The sequence below is a fragment of the Camelus dromedarius genome, chromosome X, assembly GCF_036321535.1.
Source record: "Camelus dromedarius isolate mCamDro1 chromosome X, mCamDro1.pat, whole genome shotgun sequence".
In the NCBI taxonomy this organism is placed as follows: domain Eukaryota; kingdom Metazoa; phylum Chordata; class Mammalia; order Artiodactyla; family Camelidae; genus Camelus; species Camelus dromedarius.
Window position 1 is genome coordinate 645,996 of NC_087472.1, and position 14,860 is coordinate 660,855.

The following is a 14,860-nucleotide window of genomic DNA, read 5'->3' on the forward strand; positions in this document are numbered from 1 at the left end:
TGTGACCACCTTAATTCAGACCATCATCACTTCTTCTCACCCAAGTAATGCCACTGTCTCCTTAAATGTCCCACCTGCCTGCAGTATTACTTCCCTCAAGTCCATTCTCTTCACTCTGAGCAATGGTAAGTAAAGCTTGGATCAGAGCTACAGAGAGTCCTCAAACATTGTCTCAGAGCCAGAGTCAGCAAGCTACAACCTGCAGGCCACATCAGTGTGTATGTCCTTCAAGCTAAGAACCATTTTTCTATTTTTAAATGATTGGGGAAAAACCAAAAGAAGAATAATATCTCATGGCATATGAAAATTACATGAAATTCAAATTTCATTGGCCATAAAGAAGCCACACCCATTCATTTACAATCATCTACAACAGCATTTAAGTAGTTGCAACAGAGACCAGATGATCTGCAAAGCTTCAGTTATTTACCATCTGAAAAAAGTTTGCCAAGCCCTGTTTTTGATGGGAAAAAAATTCCCTTTGATAAAGAAGCTTGAGAATTATATACTAAAATAGTATTGTTTTTCTCTGGGTGGAAGAGTGATGTTTTTTCTTTGATTTTTATTTTTACTTAGGCTTCATTTTTATCTTCTAATTTTTCTCCAATGAACATACATTATGTAATAAAGAAATAATAACAGTATTTGATAGTTCTTGTAATATCAGCTAATTAGAGGTGCTAACAATCAACAAAATTATTAAATTTTAGAAAATAAATGGACAACAAGGACAAGCAAAAGACTTCTGTGCTTTTACGACTTTACTGCCTCCACAGCTAGGATTAACCTTCTCAACAGAGTAATTTTATTCCCAAGTGTCCAGAACCAACCCAACTGAATCTAGTCTCTCTCACCTTTTTCTGCCTAAGGACAGTGGGCCCCAAAGCTGGCCAGGCTTCATTACTCCGGATCAGTCAATGCCTGGAGCACCAAGGACCCCTTTCCCTGGATCAAGGTTAGTAAATGCATCACATTCAGTCATATCACACACCCGTCTCACAAGCTCAAAACATGATATATCTCCCTTATATCAAAGTCATTTTCATCAAACTCCAGGTAATAGATGGGGAAAGAACTGTAAGAATAGAGTGGCCTGTAATTTGTACCAAAATAGTCAGGAATAGAATTCAGTACACTGATGTGTTCTATTTCTGTGTTTTCAGTCTTTCTACTGGGATTAGAACACCTGAATGCTTTCTATAACATTGAACTTACCACCTCCCAAGACAGTTTATTCTATTATCAGATGCCTTCAACTGCCTAGATTTCCTTGTGCCCTCCAATCTCTTTATTTTAACACAAAAACAAATGGCTCAGTGCCTCAAACCACAAGCCAAGAGGACATGGCTTCTTTATTTTGTAAAACAATCCATCTTCTTCACAAAGTCTACAGCACTGGGTAGTAAACGCCTACTGAATTTAGTCCAGTCTGGTAAACTAACTTGGAGTCAACAACTTAAACAGTGTCCTTAGGTTAACTCAGTTTTGTTTTAAATGACTCAGTCTTTCATATTTTCTATTGAAAAACAATGTGGGGAGAGGGTCTAGCTCAGTGATAGAACGCATGCTTAGCAAAGTCCTGGGTTCAATCCCCAGCACTTCCATTAAAAAATAAATATATTTTTTAGAAAGAAACATAATATGAACCACAAAGGCAATTTTACATTTCTTGGTAGCCACATTAAAAAAGAAATATGCAAAATTCATTTTAGTAATACATTTTCTTTAACCGAACCTAACCAGAAAGCTGATGCACCATGGGGAAAGGGCGGCGGCGGGGGAAGCTGGTGGTAAACCGTGTGCACATTAGTGCTGACTGATCACATCAGCTTTCTTCTTCCTCTTCCTAGTCGGCTGAGGAAATTCCCCTGCATATTTTCTTCCTTTGCAAGGTTGCATCTGGTCTCCTATTTTTTTTTTTCCTGAGGTTAAAATAATAAATAGGGGCCCGGGAAAGATCAGCTGAGTCACCAGTAAGCAGGCACAAAGAGTACCTCTGTTAATGCCGCATCGGCTCAGCTGCTTGGCTGCTGTGCGTCTGTTCTATTTATTTATTTTTGGTAATAGCATCCTCGTTGCCATTTAGGGATTTCTAGCTGCCCCACCAGACACAATCTAATGAGACTAGTAAATAGAGTTCCTTTTCCACACCTAGCCAAAGAACCCTGAGCGATACAGCCCATGACATATCCACTAATTAGATTTGACCAATGTTCATTGACTTGAGAAGTAAGGTTTTTTTATACTTTAGCCAGTCAGGAGCAAAATATTAAAGGGTACAAGGCTTCCTTACTATGTACTTAAATCAAGCTACTAAAATCCTTACCACAACCTTTTAAGGTAGATGTTACTATCACCTGCATTTTAGAGAAGGAAGTTGAAGCACAGAAAAGTTAAATAACTTGGCACACAGCCAATAAGTGGCTGGGCCAAAATTCAAACCGTCGTAGCTGGGGGCCAGAATTTTATATATAGATATATAGATATATAGATAGATCTGTTTTCCCAACTCAAATGTAAGTTCCATGAGGGGAGGGCTTTGTTTTTGTTGTTCGTTTCTTTATTCCCAGTACCTAGAACAGTGCTTGGCACATAACAAGTGCTAAAAATATATGCTTTGAATGAATGAATGTACATATAGATTGAGTTTACAGTCAACTGAAAGAGACAGTCATTAAGCACAAGAGTCACGATCAGTCCTACCTGAGTGAGACAGGCATCTGTGAGACGTTAAGTTTGCTTGTTAGAGCAGTAACCAATGGCAAAATTCCTGTAGCGGCTGCCTCCTTAAAATGCTTGCATGACCCATGTTCTCTTCTTTAAGAATCAACCATTCCTTACAGTTCTGCCACTCTTAGTCACTCATTCATTCCAAAGCATTTTCCAAGCATCAGTATTATATCAGATGCCGTGTTAGGCTCTGCGGCTAGAGAGAATATAAAAGTTGACGTTTATCAAGTGCTTCATACGTGCCAAGCACTGGTCTCATCACATGACATGTATTAACTCCTCAATCCTTCTGGTAACTCTCTGAGATCAATACCATTATTATCTCCACTTTACAGATAAATTGAAACAGAAAGAGGTAAGGTGTCTCAAACAGGTTTACTGCCTTAAGGATCTCAGTCTAAGAAGGAAGGCAAAAAGCAAAGAAAACTTTACAGTATGGTGCAATAATTTACTATAATGAAATTGTCTATAAAGTGAAGTGGAACACAGATTTGTCTGGTGAGTCAGGAAAGTCTAACCAGGAGAAATAGTTTCATCTAGGCTGAGGCTGAAGTGTGGGGAAAGCGCTATGTTATGGGTCAGTACGTGCAGCACAAAGGATGTGTGTAGAGGAAGCTGGGACTCAGTGATGTGAGAGTGACTTCCTGTGTCAGGAAGTAGTCTGGGAATTCAATAAGCACACTTCCTGCTCGTTCTCATCATTTATTCCGCAGCTTCACACAACATTGGTATCTGCTTCACCTGCACATTGAAGGTAATACTGGGCATATGTGTGTCAATGTAGATTCTTCTTAAGCCAGTAATTAATTTCAGAAGGTGGTATGTACATTTAGAATAAAATGTTGTTTTCATTCGTAGGTGGATTTGTTGGCACCAATGATTATTCACAGCATCATGACCCAGGGTGCCCGTCAGAAATTCTCCAGCCTGTACATCTCTCAGTTCATCATCATGTATAGTCTTGATGGAAACAAGTGGCAGAGTTATCGAGGAAATTCCACGGGGACCTTAATGGTATGTAATGGGTCCTTTCAGGGGAATGCATGAATCTTTTAAAGAGCTTTTGACAGATTTCACATGTGGAACAAATACTCATAGCTTCTACACATTCAACCCCCGCAAAAGAATTTTCCACTCATGGGCAATAGGAGTGATTATGGACATATGGACAAAAAGTGGTAGCATCAAGGATCTCACAGATAATAGAAATGAAGAGATGCTCTATTGACAGAAATATGTGATTCAGGACTATGTCGATTGATAAGATTGTGAGTTTGCTTGTGAATATTCTAGGTCTGAAGTGCTAGTACGGCAACCAGGCTCAAAAACACAGCAGCTTCATCTACACTTCCCTCATTCTTACATCCTCTGATGAATATCCCCAAGCCCAGCCAGCTCTTTCTTTCTCATGCCTCTCTTGTCACTTTGGGGATCCTGTGATCAGTCCCCTGCCTAAAGCCTTTCAATGTCTCCCTCTTGTCTTCAGAATAAAGTTCAAAGTCCTCAAATGGCTCTGTGCAGGGTAACTCCTGTGCGCTCTGTAGCTCCAGCTTCCTGCTTCTCTGCCCTGCTTCTTGTTCTGTGAGCCTGGCCTGTGTGGAACCTATCAGTAGGCTACCTTAGCCTCTAGCTTTTCAGTTGGGCTTCACCAACAGGGAGAACTGGCAAGAGATCAGAGGAAGGGAGGAGAGTGATAGCAGGATATTTATTCTCCTGGCTCCCTCCTGGTAGAGGATTTGGCTGTATCTCTCCACTGAATGTCACTTTCTCTACCTGTTCCTGTTACTACAGCTTAGTACCAAACTACCTCAAAACTTAGCGTCATTAGAAAACTCATTTTGTTTTGTTGTTGAATTCTGTGAGTCAGGACCTTGAACAGGGTACAGCAGGGGTGTCCTGTCTCCCTTCTCCACAATATCTGGGGCTCACCTGGGAAGATTCAACAGCTGGGTGTGGAGTCATTTGGAGGCACCTTTACTTGCATGTCGGGTGGTGAGGCTGACTAACCTAACCTGGATTTCTTACACGGCATCTTAGGGACTCCACTTTGAGTGTTCCAGCTAACAAGATGAGACTACATCACCTTTTCTGATCTAGCCTCTTAAGTCACCAGAATCTCTTCCAATACATTCTATTATATATAAGCAAGTCATATATCCACCCAGATTCAAGGGGAAGGGACACAGACCCAACTCTCAATGGGAAGAATGTAAAGAAGGAAAGTAAAGAATTTGTGGTCTTTTTTGTAAACCACCACAAGAACCTACCTAATTTTTCCTAGAACCCTGTCTCATACAGTAATTGGTGCCAGCAGTAGACTGAAGTAACAGGAATTCTAGGATTATGTCACTAATATATTCAAGGAACACAAGTATAATTCTTGGATGTTGGGTAATCCATGGCATGTGGTGGCATCAAAATTCCTCAGATTATCACCAGTGATACTATGGGATGAATTTCAGATGGTAAGGAAAATACTGGGAGATTAAATTGATAGTGCCAGTTAGTTGCCATGGCAACAACGGTAGCATCACCTAATTGTAGAGAGACCTGTCTTCTTTTTATGGACTTCTGTTTTACAGCATACATAAGCAAAAAAGAATACACACAAAGAAGAGCACCCATGAACATACACAGAGAATCCGGACGCATCCATGGAGCTCTGAAAGAGTCTTCCATGTCCTGTGGTTGTAGGCAGATACTTGGACTTAAGATCAAATCTAGGGGATAAGCATATGAATTGAAGAGTTGCAGTGATAATTAAGTGGTAAATCCTACCAGGCCTATTATGCTAAGATAAGGGCACTGGTAGAAAGGACTGGAACCCTGAGACCTGTGATGAGGCTGAGAATTGCAAACCTCCACACTGCCCTGAACCTCCTTTGCCTGAGGAGGCATCTCTCCCTAATATCTGAAGCAGCCATCCCTTCCCTGAATAATTCTTTCAGTGACCACACCTGGAATAGTTGCCTTACAAGCCAGTGGCTAGTTTCCTCAGAGCCCATGGTTGGCCACTGGCAAAGCCAGATGAGTCATGGAAAAATGATGGATCATCACAAGTTAGATCAGGTGATGATGACAACAAAATTGCAATTCAAGGTGTGGTATCTCTTCTGGAACAAATTAACACAGCCCCAGACACTGGATATGGAACTTCAGACCTGGAAAATGCTTTGTTCTTCATTCACATTGGGAACCAAAATTAGAATATTTACACTTACAAAGTAGGAACAAGAGTATTAACTTTGTTGATCATGACTCAAGGTGATGCCACTTCCCCTTTCCTTATCATAATATAGACCCAAGGAACCCCAACACCTTGACATCCCACAGAACACCATACTGGCTGGCCCACTACATCGATAACATTGTGCTGATAGGGCCTGGTAAACAGGAAGTAGCAATCACTCTAAACACTTTTGTGACTAATATACACACACACAGAGACATAAATATGATATATATGTGTGTGTGTGTGTGTGTGTGTGTGTGTGTGTGTGTGTGTGTGTGTATCATTGTCTACTAAAAGAAAAATGCACAATGTGAGAGTTGTGAGTTAAGGTTTATTCAGGGTCTTTCTAAGGACTATAGTCCAGGAGACAGCCTCTTAGATACATAGCTCTGAGAAAATGCTCCAAAGAGGTTGGGGGGAGGCTAATTCATATTTTTTTTATTAAGGAATATATGCAGCCAAGCATAAATCTTGGTAAAAGATTACTGCTAGTCCCAAAGAACAGATATCTCAAGTTCATGATTATAGTGCTTTTCTATGTGTGGGAAGATGCACGATTCAGGGTTCATCAAAATTCTTCCTAAAATGCATCTTAACTATTGAAGGGCCTGTTTGCCCAAAGCACAGAGCTTCCTGTTATCGTCTGTAATTTCCTGTCCAGAGCACAGAGTGCCTCATCCTGTTATTGCCTTCATCCTTCCCTCTGCAGCACCACGTGCTGTCCATCAGAGACTGCAGCAGGTTAATCTTTGTAGGCCTAGATAGTACGCAAAATGCTCTTCTTTCGTTTGCAGTGTGCTATGTGTGCATATAGATATTAGCATGTCTTGTTCCTGACTTTCATGAGAATGGATCTCATATTTTACTGTTTAATATAATGTTCACCATTAGTTTCAAACAAATATTTTTCTCATGCTTAAAAAGTTTCTTGCTCCTCCTGCTTTATTTGGAATGGCTGTAGAATTTCATCAAATGCTTTTTCAGCGTCTTGATATGATCTCATTTCTCCTCTTTGCTATTATCAAATTATCCTTACGTTCAATGGTGTGCTGGCAAATGTTTAACAACCGGCTCTGGGGTGAAGTCGGGGGCAGTTAGGGGGACAGGCCTTTATTTGTAGCGTTTGCTGATTTCCATGATGTGCATATTCCCATCACACCTGACTTCAAGCCAAGTGCAGAGTTAGGGGCAGAGGCTCCTGGGGAAACTGCCCTTCATCATGGTGTATTAATCATTTAAAATTTATTGCTAGGGGGTATAGCTCAAGTGGTAGAGTGCATGCTTAGTATGCACAAGGTCCCGGGTTCAACCCCCAGTACCCCCTCTAAGAAGATACATAGTTAAGTAAACCTAATTACCTCCCCTCCCCCCCAAAAATAAAACGTTTTAATTAAGAAAATTTTAGCTGGATCCAACTTGCTAACATTTTATTTAGAATTTTTCTATCTACACCAATCAGTAAAGTTGGTTTACCTTTTGGGGGGTGCTGTATTGATCAGTTTTTGGCATGAGAGTTATACTAAACTTGAAAATAAAGTGTAAAAGCGTCCATCTTTTTCCATTAAACTATGGCTCTAGAATATTTCAATGTAGTAATCATATGTTTAATGAAAGTTAGATGGAAAAGCCACTGTGTCTTATTTAGTGCTAATACTTAACCTATCTTTTCCGTTCCTTATCTGATTGATACTCTCATTTTGTTACCTGTAGTTAGTTGCTGTGAATGTGTACATTAAAGTTCTGTCTCCCTTCCTATGCCACACCTTAATCTACACACACGCACACATGTCTCTTTTTTCCCTTGTCAGCGTTGGTTTTTGTCTATTCTATTGGATTGTCAAAAATCAACTCTTGGTTTTAAAATCAAACAGATTTGAAGGTGTCGTTTTCTAATTCATTCATTTCTGTCCCAAATTTTTTAAATTCTCCTTTACTTTCTTTCGGTTTATTTTATATTTTGTTTATTAGAATCTGGAGTTAAGTGACCAGTTCATTTATTCTCAATCTTTCTTGTTCAATGACAAAGATAGAATAGTCATTAACTACCCACAGGAGGGTCACTCCTCCAGCAGTTATTGAGTAACTACTATTTTCCAGGTGCATAAGCTGGAGCCCCTGGATTTGGCCTACAAACTGCCTTCATATGGACTAAGAGTAAAGAAAGTTTTTACATGTTTAAAGTTTCAAAAACAAAGAAGACTATGTGACAGAGAATATTTGTGGCATAAAAAGAATTTCCATCTCTTTCTTTACAGAAAAAGTTTGTGGACTGGTGGTCTACTCTAATGGCAGTAGAGACACCTAGACAGTTAACATTAACCAGAGCCCTTCCATCCCAGAGTTTGCCTAATCTACAGTTTTCAGTCTTAATCATCTTCCTCCAGTACAGCGGCTCTCAAAAGTTTTGATATCTGTGTATGATTCATACACAAAATATTTTTTCATAAGCAATACTTCTCATCCTAGAAGTCCCTCTTAAAAGGGGGGAAGGGAAACCGAAACACCCTTTAAGGATCATTGCTTTACTGCCACTATTTTCAATATTTTATAAAATTTTGAATGTTAGTTTTGAATTGTCAATGAACATTTCAATGATGCAGTTCTTTCCCTCATTCTCAAGTTAAAAAGAACACTAATCAAGTCCTTTTAAACTATCTTTGGTCATGTTAAATCAGTGTTAATTTTGAAACAAGTTGATATATAGCAAGAGAATTCTGTCAGAATCACTGTAATCTGGCCTTGGCCCAGCCATCCGTGCTATGAAGATTCTGAAGGAGATACATAAATGAGGCAACAGCAAAAGCGTTTTCTAAAATTATTCTCGTCTGCCCAGCACCAGGCTATGGTAATCCCTCCCCCGACCTCCTCAATGCAATTTCGGACTGGAGGTCTAAGGAGGCATTTCCTTAAGCCGGAACCCAAATGCTATCACCAGTCACACGTGTCCTAAGGACAGTAAGGCAGCCGGCCAGGACTGCAGCCCAGAGTGAAGAAGAGTGTACCCGAAAAAGGAAAAGCACAGAGGAGCATGCGCCCTTACCACCTTTGCAGTAAGGTGGACTAGGCTTTGGGGCTCCAAAGGACCGATCCTGGCGGCCAAGTGAGAGCACAGGACCAGGGGCTGAATCTGCCCGCCATGGGCCTCTCCCCTATTTCCTTAGCCATTGCTTCCACACTGTTGAAACAGAAGTGGAAAAGAATACCCTAAAAGCCCCGCCCATTTTGAGGCGCTTAATTCAGAGTGACAGCGCTCCACACGGTCTCCCTCCCTCCCTCCCCTACCCCCAAATAGGCAAAACCAAACTCTGCTCCCAAAGGGCGTCCTTAAATCTCACCCCCAAAGATGAGTGCTGAACACTCAAGCTTCAGCCTAAAGGATGCACTTTCCCAAGCTGAATGATTGAGGGTGAGATTATGTTCTGAAGAGGTCTTGTTACCACTCCTCTCAAAACTAAAGAAAATAAAACTGAATTAAAACGACAAAAACAAAAAACAGCCAACTCGGTTTGCATGTAACATTCGGACCAAAAAGGCTTGGAACTTGAGTGTTTAAAAATGGAACGCCACCCCGTCTTCGGGGAACAAGGACACGGTCTGGCACATACAGGATCGCAAATACCAAAGAAGCATGCTGATTTTACGTATCTGAGTTACGTAAGAGTCGCAGAAAGATCCCTCCTACAAATGCAAGCTGTCACGTGGACTGCCCGTCCCTCTCGGAACAGAACCTGAACTGAGGATTCCGAGGCACGTCGGACGCATTTGCGCCGGAGCCCACCCCACCCGCACCCCAAGCCCACCCCCGGCCCGGCTTGGCACCGGACACAGGTGCACTGCAGCTGTCGGAGTAAGACCGCATCGCATAGGCTCTTTGTGACTCATCGCCTGGCGCAGCCCGCATCCTAGGCACACTGTCCATTTCAGACGGACGAATACGTCTGGCAGCTAAAAGGGAACTGTTTCTCCTTTCTGCCTCCTGACATGGAGAGAAGGTGTTCCCGGTTCATAGATGAAGTAAATCTAAACCGCAAGTTACGAGTCTCAGAATGGCTTTCACGGATTTGGGGCTGTGGCGGCAGCAACGTTGTACTGGATCAAATGATCCCACGGACGAAACAAAGAAAGGAGAAATTGGTTGATCACACAGACATCAAATAGGCTGAGGAATCAGTCACCACAAACAGATCACATAGCTCAGGGATTTAGCCAGACCTGTGCAAATTAACCCTCACTAGGGAACAAAGACCGGGGGGAGGGGGGTTTTGCAGGCGGGGTGGGGGGCTGGTAGGGACAGTTGGGTGAAAAGATACAGGGGTGACAGGGACTGTCACGTTCGTGCTGGGTGCAGGAAGAGAGCCATGTCCACCACTCCGATCCTATCATATTGTTTTTTTCTCCCACTATTGCGGAAGTAAGGTAACTTTTCGTCCACTTAAGTGTTAGGGTGGCAACAGGAATAAGGCGAACAAAGGCAGAACCTCCGGGACCATCGTCTTTTATTTCCCCCTAAACGCAAAGGTGGATGCGTGAGGTCTGGGAACAGGCGAGAGGGAAGGCACCGGGATCATGTGACTCGTCAGATCCCCTGGCCCGAGGGGGAGATGCTCTCCTGCAGCACGAGGTGAAGGAGGTGGTTCTGCTCGGCACTCAACAGCGGCCACATCTCCACCTGCAGCGACTTGACGGCTTCCGTGTCCTTCTCGTGGGTGGCCATGACCAAGGACTGGAGCAGCAGGAAGAGCTCCTCGGGAAGAGGGCCGCTAGCCTCCTGCCCGTGGCCGTCAAAGGCCTCCCAGCAGTATTTCTCCAGGGTGTGGGCATGCTCCGGCAAGAGCTTGGCGGGCGGCGGCTGCAGCAGGAGCAGCAGCAGCACGCGGGACACCTCGCAGCGGACCAGCACGTCCGAGAAGGCGCCCAGCGCGGCCGGGGAGGGCGCGACGGTCGCGGAGCCGGCGCCGGGGGGGAGCAGCGCGAGCGGCGGCGGGGCGGGGGCCGCGCTGGAGCCCGGCTGGGGCCCGGGCGGCGGCGGCGGCGGCGGCGGCGGCGGCGGCGGCGGGGGCGGCTGCAGCGGGTGGCTGCCGTGCTCGCGTGCCAGGCGCTGCATGCGCGTGAAGACCGCCAGGGCGCCGTTGTAGTCGCGCGCCAGCAGCTGGCAGGACGCAGCGTCGCCGAGCGCCTGCAGCGCGGACAGGGGCAGCTGGGGCAGCTGCAGCTGAGCGGCGCGCTGGAAGTGGCCGGCGGCGGCGGCCGGCTGGCCCAGGTCGCGCAGGGCGGCGGCCAGCTCGAGGCAGAGGGCGGCGGCGGCGGCCGGCTGGCCGAGCTCCAGGTGCAGGCGCACGGCGGCGCCCAGGGCGCTGGCGGCGGCCTGCAGTGGCTCCCCGTAGGCGGCGGGGCAGACGAGGCGCTGGCGCGCTTCGCGCTCCTGCCGCAGGAAGAGGCGCGCGGCCTCGGTGAGCGCCAGCGCCTCCCCGGGCCCGTGGAACAGCGCCTGCTGGCAGCGCGCCACGGCCAGCTGGCACCAGGCTGCGTACGGCAAGCATTCCTGGGCGCGCAGCTCGCGGCCCAGCTGTGCGAACTGCTCGCCGGCCTCCGCCACGTTCGGCTTCCGGAGGAACCGCTTCTTCAGCTTGTTCGACACCTGGCGGTAGCGGGCCAGAAAGTCTCCGGCCTCGGGCCCCGGACCGGCGCCGCCGCCGCCACCCAGGCCGGCCGCGGACGCCGCCATGTTCGCCGTCTGGACGCTTCCGGGCGCGCTGACGACACAGGGCGCACGTGCGGGAGGGGGGGAGGCGGTGGACCACGACGTGCCCTGCGTCCGCCCCGGCCCTCCGCGCAGCCGCGCCGGCTCGGCGGTTCCCGCCCTCCCGCTTGCCCTGGTGATATGCAAAACAGCCAGCTCGGAGGCCGGGCCGGGACTGGCTGCGGGCCGCGTATGCAAATCGAGGATCCTGAGGCGGGGCCTGGCCTGACGTCCGTTGCGTGTGTAGACCCAGGGTGCAGGGGCGCGGCCAGGCGTCCGCTGTTGCTAGGCGACAGTTTGTTTACGCAGGTTGCTACGCAGGGCATCTCCCAGCATCTTCTAGAGAACATGACCCAAAACTAAGCTCTTGACCCCACAGGAGCCTAGTGCCGACTTGGCATATTTCCTGATTGTTTCCCGCCCACCCCGTCCCCCATCACGCCTCAACCTTCCCGTCAAAGCCCCAGCCCCAGTGGAGTTCGCGCCAAGCGCTCGGTCCACGCGTCCATTCCGCACCAGAGTTGCCATCTCACGTCCGCCTATCTATTACGACGCTGCGGCCATGGTCTTGAGCGCCACCTCAAGGACACTGTCCTCCTGAAGACTTCCGCCTGGCTCTGACCTGCTCGGAGCCAATGGGGGAGTCTTCCGTCGCCCAGCCTCAGCCCAGACCCCACTCCACCCCTCCCCCACCCCAGTCGGCCTCTCCCATGCCCAGGGCCACCCCAGGCACTGTCCCCGTGAGACACCACTCCTCTCAGTCACCCCCCCCACCACGTCCCACCCCCTAGGCCAGACCCCTGCCACCGCCCCAACCTTCCAACGAGGGATGTTCCACAACCACCTCCCCCGCAAAGTGACTGAAGCATGCGCACATGGGTTTCCGAAAAAACACTATTGATTTCCAATGACTTTGCCCAAGGCACCAGGCAGGCCGCGGCTGCCCCGGCTGTGAGCGGGCCTGGCGCCCGTCGGCCGAGGCCCGGAGCCCCAGGTCATGTTGGGCAGCTACCGCCGGGCCGGGACCACTTGGGAAATGGTTGTGGTCCCAAAGAAGCCACCGAGGAGTGCACTGTTGTGGACGGCCAAGTCCACGAGCTCTGGAGTGATGCGCCTCCTGCTGCTGTTGTGGGCCTCGTTGCCCGCCAGCTCCAGGACCTTGGCCGCCAGGTACTGGATGATGGCCGCCATGAAGACTGGTGCGGTGGAGCTCAGGCGCTGGGCATAGTGGCCCTCTCGCAGGAGGCGCTCCATGTGGCTCACGGAGAACGACAGCTCGGCTCTGGTGGTGCGGGAGCAGGAGCGGTTCCGCCTCTGGTGACCATGGGATGACCCTCGACGGCTGTTTTCCTTCGGCATGCTGGGCGTAGGGTGCGGTTTCTCCCACTGGCCTAGCTCTGCGGTGCGGCGGGATGCTGGGCGAAGCGGTGCGGTGAGGTGCAGTGGGATGTGGTTCGGTGAGATGAGGTGCGGTGGGATGAGATGGCGGCAGTTGATCCCAACGTCTGCAGACAGCGGGTATCCAGGCCTCTACTCCGCAGCCTAGCGACCATGGGCTGGCCCCTCATTGGTCAGGGCGCACGCCCCGTGACACGTAGATCCCGTGACGTCACTGCTTTCCCATTGGCCCCCAGCCCCCACCCCACCCCCCGCCCCCGCCCCCGCCCCCTTGGGCCTGGGCTGGCAAAGAAGTGGTGCTGGCAGGACGCTTGCTCACTTGCTCGCTGGACCCTCTCTTTGAGGGAACTCCCACTGTCCATGGGACGGGAACTCTAGGATAAGAGCAAATGGCGGACGATCCAGTGGTACCAAGTATACACTGGCGGTGTTGGGCCACCGTCACGGCCATCTAATTCCAAAACGTTGAAACCACCCCCAAAAGAAGCCCCTGTATCCGCCAGGCAGTCATCCCCGCTGCCCCCGCCTGCAGTTTCCCCCACCCCACTCCCACCCCCATAGTCCCCAGGCGACCACTAATCTGCTTCCTGTCCACAGAGGTTGGCGTGTGCTGGACACTTCCCGGAGACGGAATCATACAATACAGAGGTGGCCTTTTGGGTCTGGCTGCTCTCACCTAGCGTAACGCTTTCATCGTGGTTCATCCACCTGGTAGCACAATCAGCACTTCATTCCTTTTCGTGGCCGAATAGTATTCCACCACATGGCATGACCACACAGGTTGTGTATCCTCTCCTTAGTTGGTGGACATTTGGGTGACCGCCACCTTGTGCCTGTTGTGAATAGGCTGTGGTGAGCGTTCCTGGACAGGGTTCTCTTTGAACACCTGTTTTCAATTCTTTGGGGTTTATACCCATGAATAGCTTTATGGGTTTACTTCTGGTCTCTTCATTCTACTCCATTGATCTATGTGTCTGTTCTTATGCCAGTACCACATAGTTTTGATAACTGTAGCTTTATGCTAAGCTTTGAAAGAGGCAAATGTGAGTCCTCCCGCTTTTTTCTTCTCTCCCAGGATTATTTTGGCTATTCAAGGTCCCTTGAAATTCCACATGCATTTGGGATTGGCTTTTACATTTCTGTAAAACAGATCATTGGGATTTCGGTAGGGGTTGCAGTAAATCTGTAGATAAATTCGGGTGGTATTGCCATCTCAACATTGTTAAGTCTTCCAGTCCGTGAATGCTGATATTGTTCCCTTTTTGGGGGTCATTTTAAACGTCTTTCAGCAGTGCTTTGTAGTTTTCAGTGCACAAGTCTTTACCTCCTTGGCTGAATTCATCCTATGTATATTTTATTCATCTATCTTATAACTGTTGTCAGTTTTACGTTTGGACTTTTCATTGCTAGTATATGGAAATACAACTGATTTCTGTGTGTTCGTCTTGTGTACTTCAACATTGTTGAGTGTGCTTATTAACTCTAATAGCGTTTTGTGAATTCTTTAGTGTTTTCTGTACATAAGATCATGTCATCTGAGAACAGAGATACTTTTACTTCTTCCTTTCCAATTTGGATGCCTTTCCTTCCTTCCTTCCTTCCTTCCTTCCTTCCTTCCTTCCTTCCTTCCTTCTTTATTTCCTTCTTTCTTTCCTTCCTTCTTTCCTTCTTTCTTTCTTTCTTTCTTTCTTTCTTTCTTTCTTTCTTTCTTTCTTTCTTTCTTTTTCTTTCTTTCTTTCTTTCTTTCCTTTCTTTCCTTT

The 14,860-nt window shown here is 47.4% G+C and overlaps 3 protein-coding genes across 4 annotated transcripts in view; 1 reads left to right on the forward strand and 2 right to left on the reverse strand.

Annotated features, from left to right (window-relative positions):
* F8 (coagulation factor VIII) overlaps positions 1-14,860 on the forward strand; it is a 100,233-nt gene that overhangs the window by 69,270 nt on the left and 16,103 nt on the right. For both annotated transcript variants that reach the window (XM_031445200.2, XM_031445202.2), the window contains 2 exons: positions 870-955; positions 3,589-3,744. In XM_031445200.2, the coding sequence (XP_031301060.1) occupies positions 870-955; positions 3,589-3,744 (242 nt within the window). The remainder of the gene's footprint in view (positions 1-869; positions 956-3,588; positions 3,745-14,860) is intronic.
* On the reverse strand, positions 6,274-11,811 carry F8A1 (coagulation factor VIII associated 1). Its single transcript, XM_064482616.1, has one exon. The coding sequence runs from the start codon at positions 11,685-11,687 to the stop codon at positions 10,539-10,541; it is 1,149 nt and encodes a 382-aa protein (XP_064338686.1). The 5' UTR covers positions 11,688-11,811; the 3' UTR covers positions 6,274-10,538.
* On the reverse strand, positions 12,711-13,155 carry LOC135320158 (histone H2A-Bbd type 2/3-like). Its single transcript, XM_064482847.1, has one exon. The coding sequence runs from the start codon at positions 13,059-13,061 to the stop codon at positions 12,711-12,713; it is 351 nt and encodes a 116-aa protein (XP_064338917.1). The 5' UTR covers positions 13,062-13,155.